Here is an 8,497-nt window from a genome sequence, read left to right on the forward strand (position 1 = left end):
TCTGTTCCATGATAGCCACTACTGGCACATTATGGGAAGTCTTTGCACGTGCAAAGACTTCCTCAACTCCAAAATCCAGATGTGCCCTTAGCCTGAAGCTCTCTGGTTGTCCTCTGAAAAGGGAAAAAAACCAGCAAAGGAAAACTCTGCAATATATCCCCTTTTTGCTTGTTTGCAGAAGCCAGCCACGAAATAAATGCCTTGCGTTTGAAAATTACCCCTCCAGTCACCCCACCTCAACTATAAGATGTTCCAGACCTTAATAAAAAATGTTTGGACTCCATTGAAGCCCTACTATACCCAGGTTTACCAGGAGATCTGGGTAGGAATGGGTGTGATGGGGTACATTGTTTACAAAATCAGAAGTGCTGATAAAAAAGCCAAAACTTTGAAAGGTTCAGGTTCAGCTGCTTCAGCTCATGGACATCATTAACAGGATTTACCTTAGGATTGTGCATAATGTGAAACATCAGGCTGGCTGTAAATTTGGGCATTTGACGATAGAAGAAAGAATGCAAGGATTTCCCATATTAACTCTTAGGCTTTCACAGTGAAATAAAGTCATATATAGACAAATAAATTATTGTGTTCCAATTCAATTAAGATATCCCTTTTTTATCTGGTTCTCACAACTTTAATCTCTGTATACATTGCAAATCCAACATTTGTTTTGTAATGTATCTGGTGGATTAAATGTAATAACCACTAAAATAAAATATTAAAATTTTTGGAAATATCAAATTTTTTGTAAGTCTAGAGGAGCTGAGTGATGTCAATAAATATCTTGACTTGCTTAAAAAAATATATCCCCTTTTTATAGGTCTGCAAAGGGGTAGTTCTGCTACAGGCCAAAACAAGCAATTAGTCTACAATCAATCCATCCTCAATTCATGATGTTATTAAATCTCAAACAAAGGCTCGTTTGCCTTATGAGCTTATTAAGTTGATCAAAGAAATCTCCTGATCAATCCCCTACACTTAGAAGGCATGTGGCCATGGGCAAATCACTTGACCTCTCTCAGACAGTTTCCTCATCTGTGAAATAGGCATTTAATTTATATAATTATTGCGAGGCTCACATGAGCTAAGAGTTATAGCAAGTGCCTTGCAAACTTTATATACCATAAAAATGCCAGTTGTTATTCAAGAGAAAATAGGAGTTGAGTGTTGTTTCTTGTAAATTACCATCATTCCATTTCTCCCAAGCAGGGTTCCTCTCCTTTCCTCATTCATCCCATTTCTAATACATCTTTTTAAAATGCTTTTTGCTCTCCATAGCATTTATCACCAGCTTTGGCTCCTACTGAGTTTAGTCCTCTTAGCATTCATCATACAGGACCTTGTTACTCTTTTGCATTCATTCCTACTTAATTGCCTTTTTCTGCCCAGTCTCTCACCTGATTGGACAAAGATAAAATGAAAGGGCTGAGGAGCATGGTTGATATTAAACTTTCAATCTGTGCCAAATAACAGTGAAATGTACTTTTCTCTGTGGATGTCAGTTTGAGAGAAAGTACTTAATGTTATTTTCAGATAAGAGGAAATAATGGTGTAGTGTAAAGAGCACTGGACAGGTTGTCCAACGGATTTCAGTTGGGATCCTGACTCTGCTGCATATTGAGTGTGTGACCTTTATCAAGATATTTGGACTCTCTGAACCTGTTTCCTCATCTTCAAAAAATTGAAAATGTCACTTGTACTTACCTGCTTCATGGTACTGTTGCGAATAAAGGACTTTGTAAATTACAAAAATGCTACCTAAACATGAACTATCATTATTATTTTTAGCTTATGGGACTTTTCACAGGTTATCTAAACTCTGAGCCATAATTCCCTTATCTGAAAATGGGAAAAATAGTATTTGTTACACCTCCAAAACAAGATGTTATAATAGTCGAACAAGAGCTGAATTTAGGGTCTGTATCTGGGGTCAAACTCCATCTCTGCTCCTTACTATCTGTGCAACAAATGGGCAAATCACTTTATCCTTTTGATCCACAGTTTCCTAATCTGTAAAATGAATGGAATTGGCTTAGATGATCTCTAAGGAATATCCAACTTTCAATTCTACAATCTCTTGTCCTAATCCTTCTAAAATGAATTTATTTGTGAACTTTCTGTGCATTGTCATATCCCTCTTCAGATAACTCTCCCTTTCCTTCCTCACTGGAATCAATGGTGTTTGCATCACCTAAATTTTATGCTTGGGAGATTTCCATGTCTCTTGAGCCTTCCATAACTCTTTTTATGGTCTCAAGACAGTTCTTAATAGTCATATTTCCAAACTCTTTCAAATATTCTAAAGCCAAGGGTTCATTTTCACTTTACTAGTCAGAATCAGATCCAGAATAGCAGTCCCCCTAGTTGTTTCCTCTACCTTCTGAGTGATTAATGATCATGGAAATAGAATTCAACAAACATTTATTAAACACTCATTTATTATGTAGGAGGTGTTGAAGATATAAAGGCTGGGTTTTTTTTTAAGTCACAGACCCTGCACTCAAGGAACTTATACTCTGTTTGGGGGAGAGGTATAAAAAGTAATACGGATAAATATAACATGAGTGATAAAGGCAAAGACGATATTTAAATGAAGTATCCTAGCAAATTGTTTTAAGAAAGGAAACACTTTACATTAGAAAGATTGGAGAAAGCTTTTTAAAGAAGATGGCCTTTGAACTGAAGAGGATTCTGAAAGTGGGAGATGATAAAGAACCAAAATCCAGGCATAAGCAAGAACTTGTGCCAATATATATAGCAGGGAGCTTGGGAAGCAATTAACAATCCATTTCTAGAATATAGAGTATGCAAAGGGAAGCAATGTGAAATAAGACTGGAAAGGTTATCAAGGGCCTTAAACACAGACTAAAGAGATTATAGTTTATCCCATTTGGCAATAGGGAGCAAGGGAATGGCATGATTAGACTTGGAAAGATTATTTTGGCAGCTCTACGAAGGTAAATCAAGAATCTATTAGCTATTTAGCCATGAGAGATTTTCAGCAGGTATCTAGAGAGCTGAAGTTCCTCAATACAATTTTACATTGGTTCTTTGAAAAAATGTATTATCTGTTTCAGAACTATTTATTCAAATCTTTCAGCTTGCCTAATGGCCCACAGTCTTCTCCAATAATTATGTCAACTGTTGCCCCTTTCTTTGATTCTCGCATAAATGCTGTGATGTTTTCCCACACAGGTGAAATTCATGAGAACTCTGACATTCTTAAATTTATCCATAGACATCTAAGGGGTCTGTGAACCCAATCTTGAGAATCCCTGTGTTAGAACAAGGATCTTTTGAACAACAAATATTTTCTTTTGTCCAATAAAGTGAAAAAGCTTCTTAGATGTTCTTTTTAATAGCATCCTCTATTATGGGATTTGGGAAAGAGAATAAGTATTTATTAAACTCTACCATGTGCCAGGCACCATGCCAAGTGTTTTACTATCGTCTCATTTGTTCCTCACAACAACTCTGGGATGTACGTGCTATTATTGCCCACAATTTACTATTTAAGAAAAGGAGGCAGACAGAGGTTAAGAGAGTTGACTACTGTCACACAGCCATCAAGTATCTAAGGGCAGATTTGAACTCGAGTCTTCCTGACTCCTAACCCGGTGCTCTATACCCTGCACTACCTAACTACCTCCAAAGAGAGATGTTTTCCCACTCTTTTCCATATTTCCCATTTATGGGTATCATGGAGAATTTTGGTGTCCACGTAATTCTTTAAGTTCTCGATTTTTTAAATTTATCCAGTCTTCTAGATTTGGAGTCAAAGGACCTGTGTTCCAAATTTGACTGCAATACTTACTGCCTGTGTAACCATGAGCAAAGCATTTAATGTATTGGCTGCAATTTCCTAATCTGCAAAATGAGAGAAGTAAACTAGATGATCTCTAATATCTCTTTTACCCCTGTAATCCTATGATCCAACTTCAGCATTGCTTTGAATTTCTGTGATGCATTTGTAACTAGGTGAAATAGAAGTGTGTGTTAATTAAGATGAGAAAATAAGTGATGAATCTATCCTTAGTCAGTGAAGTATTGCTTCAGGAAAAAAAGTAATAAAATTTGCAAAAGCATGACCCAGCTCATTTTTATAATGACACTATTACAGGTATGTGTCAACTATTTTCTGGTTGATTTCTGACACAAGCATGAATAATTTCTCACTTGAATTGTTATGGAGAGGTTAGAACTAACTGATGACAGATGCTGAAAACTCAGCCTTCCTGACAAAGGCAACTTCTAACACTACCAATATGAAACATTAAACAATTATAAGAAGAAATAAAAAGGGAAACTGCCTAAAGAGAGCAATAGGGAAGCACAGGAACCTCATGGATTTTAATTTTGCTAAGACCCAGAATATGGAAGTAAAGGCAGTTAGTTGAAGATAAATATGAAGAGTTCATAGTAAATCAATCAACAAACACCTGTTAAGTACCTACTATGTGCCAGATACTATCTTAAGTGCTGGGAGTATAAATAAAAAATAAGGTAGTACTTGGGCTTAAAGAGCTTACATTGCATTTGAAGGATAAAAGATAAATAAGGTTGCAGATAAGTAAATACAAGGTAGATAGATGGATAGACAGAAAGATAGGCATATATATATGGATATATATCTGTGCATACACACACAAATATATACGCACACATATATAACTATATATAGGTATTATATGTATATATGCATATATATACATATAAATGTATATATACATTTAATGTGCATTAATAATACATTAATGTGCAATTTAATGCATATATACATATAAATGTATAAATAATCAATTCACAGTGATTTGGGCATGGCATGACAATCACAGGTAGGGAGATAAGGAAAGGTCTCTTGAAGGAAGTGGCAATGGAACAGTATCTAAGGGTTCTAAGAGATAGAGCTGTGGAGGGCACAGAGGCTAGAGATAGATCCTATACAAGAAATAGCAAGAGGATCAATGTATCTTCTAATGAACCTTGAAAGATAGACTGAAGCCATATTATGAAGGGCTTTAAATGTTGAACTTTGGATCTCAACCTAAAAGCAATAGGTAGCCACTAAAGCTTCTTGAGGAGAAGTAATATGGTCAGATGTGTATTTTATTAATAACAACTTGACAACTGCGTGGAGGGTAGAATGGAGTGGTGTGGGTAAATTGAAGAGGGAAACCAATTAGGAGGCTATAGCAAGATTTCAGATGTGATGTGATGAGAGCCTCGAATAAGACAGTTGTTGTACAAGTAGAGCAAGAAGGGATGCCTGTGAAATCAATAAGACCTGAAAACTGATTACATATGATGGGGTGTCTAGAGTGAAGAGTTGAAGATAACTAGATTCCTGTTCGTGAACCTGGTCAAGTCTTTAACAGAAATAGAGATGTTAAAAGAGAGTGGGGTGAAAACAATGCATTGGTTTTGTTTTGGACCTATTGAGTTTGAGATACCTGTGGGATGCCTGGGTGGAGATGTCAAGCAGGAGAAGTAGGACTGAGGGTCAGGAAATAGATCAGGGCTAGATATGTAGACTTAGGAGTTATTGGTATAGTTAAATTCATGGGAGTTGATGATATCACAAAAGAAAACATAGAGAGATAATAGGAAAGGTCCTAGGACTGAGATCTGTAGTGCAATCAGCCACAGCAGAAGGGATATAGATAACAAACTGGTAAAGGAAGTCCAAGAAGGGCCAGTTCTATAAAGAATAGCTTAGAATGAGCAAAGGTTGACAATTAAAGCTAAGAACAAAAAAGGATCAGAGAACTTTATTTTTTACCTATATGCATATTTTATATTCAAAATGATTAGGATTTGGGATGACTAGAGCAATGATTACAAATGACAAAGAGAAGGTAGAATTACCATAGTCAAATCTTACTTTGTTTCTGTTTCTTCTACTAGTAAGCATGGTCTTTGGATTTAGAAAGACAGGGAAAGAATGTTTTGCTAAAAAAAAAATTATCAAAGAGGAAATTTAAATATTCTGGGTTATTTTTGTAGAATTTGAAAGCCAAGATAAGTGAGATTTTAAGAAATCACATACTTAACTGCACTTAATGAGTTTGTCCCTGAAAGAATTTTTTCTATCTCTGAATCACTTCTTGGTGATCAATGGAATATTCTGGAGAAACAGAAAAGTGCCACAGACCTGGAATCATCCCGATTTTCCAAAAAAAGGGTAGATCATTCACACTAGCCTAGAGAGCTAGACTTCAGTGGTGGGGGGAAGGGGAATTCTAGAACACATCTGTTGGGAAACCAACGAGGATGTTGACGTTGTTGTTGTTGTTAGATATAAATAATAAAGGTAGGACAGTGAAACTTTTCTACTTCACACAACTTTATTTGTATGCCAAACCAAGAGGATGTTAACAGTGAAGTGAGCTTCTTTGCCCTAGCCTCCATCCAGCTCCAATGGAATTTGGGGGAAAACAACCTGAAATAGATTTTGGAGACACAAGATCCCAATCACAGATGGGACAGGAGTTAAAAAGAATTTCTTAACATTGAAGCATAGTTGTCTGATACCATGGGCTTCAAATCAGCAACAGGCACAATCATTTTAAAAAACAAATGATTGTCACATGGGACATTCTGCTAATTTGTTTGTTGCTTCCTAGCTGGGTGCGGTAGCCTGTAGCCCTTGACAATGCAGCAGGAGAATGCAGTATAGTACTCCATATCTGGGAGAGTTTTTTCTAGATTCAGCTCAGTTAATAGCAGTAGAAAGCAGTGGTTGCCACAGATTTGCAATGTACCAAAAAGATACAGAAGGAAGCAAAGATATAATACCCAGCAGAAAAGAAGTAGCACAATAACATAACTGAAGGACATCATAAGCTTTACAGTGTCAGAGTTATGAGTTGCTTCATATGTACAAATTCATATGCATAAATCCTGGCCGTATAGATTCTCAATATGAGTACCCTCTAGGGATATGTCCTAGTCAAATATGGTCCCAACATCTGTACTCTTCATATATATGCCCTGAACACATTAGTTTCCTTCATTTGTGTCCTTCCTGCATTGGTAATACAGTAACCTGTGGGAAAGTATTTCCCATGTATACATTGGGGAGGTGGGGAAGGACCTTTTCTTTGTCTTTTATTTTATTTATTTTTTGCTATACTATTTGATTTAATGTCTCTTATTTTGAACTAATGTGTCCTCTGGCTGTTCAACAAGCATTTATTAAGCACTAGCGATGGAATGGGAGCTGGAAATGCTGGAGATGCAGTCTTAGAACTAAAGACTGTACATGGTAGAGAAGGGAAAGAGAAAGAGCCATGAGGTTACATAGAGATGGTAGCTGAATCTGTGGGAGTTAAAAAAGATTGGTAAGTGAGAATTTCAAAAGAGAAAAAGAGCTAAAGATATCAAAACTATGGGATCAGGAAGAGAAACTGTCTGAGTAGACAGCTATACCACTATTAGCTGGGATGGGGAAACCATTTTTATGGTAAGTTCAATGCTGGCCTCACACAGAGTTAGAACCCAAAAGGATCTGGACAGGCCAGAATGATAGGCTACATATAATAAGATGAAACTTAATTGGAATAATGGGAAATCTTTCACTTGGATTAAAAAACTCAACTATAAAAATATAGGAGGGAGAAGGAACAACTTGAGTCTTTAAAATAACTAATTTGTCTTTAATATCCCTCAATTTCCCTGTTTGTTTTTAACTCTTCTACCGAAGCCATCTTATCTTCTCTGCTGTTATGGTAATTAGGGTAGGACTTTTTGGTTTTCTCTTTGAGAATGCTAAGGTAATGAAGTACCTTTGATGAGTCTTGCTTTTCAAATGTAAAGGCAAGCAAAGTGGACTTTTTGTTGTCTTTTGTTTCTTTGATTGAATCAAGAGTCTTTGACCTGCTTAAGAAACAAGAAAGCCTAGTTCACATAGGTTTGAGTCACATGGTTGTGATGCCCCCTGACCCTGAGACATGTATATAAGATCTGAGGTTAGTGTTTTGTTTTGGGCCTCTCACTCACTGGAAGAGTGTTGTGTGATTTGACCAGATGAGACTCTGGGTAGCCGTTGTTAAGAGCCCCCTGGCTTTCAAAACCCAGATGTTGGTGCTTCTCTTTTTGGTAACTATTTGGTAAATATGTGATGTCTTGATCAGACAAAGCCTGTTGATCTCTTTGTAGTTCCTGTTTGTATTTGCTCTGAAGTTCGGGGTGATGATTTTTTCCCCTGAACTAAGTGAATGATATATGTATGTTTAATTAAAGTGAGATTGTTAACCCCTTAAAATTGCTTTCCTTAGAAAAGCAGCTCAAAGAAGCTGTGCTAGCAGCCCTCCTGTGTGCTAGTGTTATTGGCCTTACACAGTCACAGTAGCAGCAAGCAGCATTGTGGTTACATCTGTATATGTTCTTTGGAGATATCTGCCCAGTGAAACAGAAATATAAAGAAGCTTAGCTCTTTTTGTAAGTTTATCAAAGAGCATAATATTTATTTCCCAGAGTGTATTTATCTCTTATCACA

General features: G+C 36.6%; 1 protein-coding gene across 1 annotated transcript; it reads left to right on the plus strand.

Annotated features, from left to right (window-relative positions):
- The first annotated feature begins 247 nt into the window (after nucleotides 1-247).
- On the plus strand, nucleotides 248-599 carry LOC118848497 (ATP synthase subunit ATP5MPL, mitochondrial-like). The gene has a single exon (XM_036757405.1). It carries the CDS (start codon nucleotides 248-250, stop codon nucleotides 431-433), a length of 186 nt encoding a protein of 61 aa, XP_036613300.1. The 3' UTR covers nucleotides 434-599.
- The last annotated feature ends 7,898 nt before the right edge of the window (nucleotides 600-8,497 follow it).

This window comes from Trichosurus vulpecula, chromosome 4, assembly GCF_011100635.1.
Source record: "Trichosurus vulpecula isolate mTriVul1 chromosome 4, mTriVul1.pri, whole genome shotgun sequence".
Classification (NCBI taxonomy): Eukaryota; Metazoa; Chordata; class Mammalia; order Diprotodontia; family Phalangeridae; genus Trichosurus; species Trichosurus vulpecula.

What these genes read in the sequence shown, in the direction of transcription:
- LOC118848497 (XM_036757405.1), top strand. Translation starts at nt 248, where the DNA reads ATGTTCCAGACCTTAATAAAAAATGTTTGGACTCCATTGAAGCCCTAC.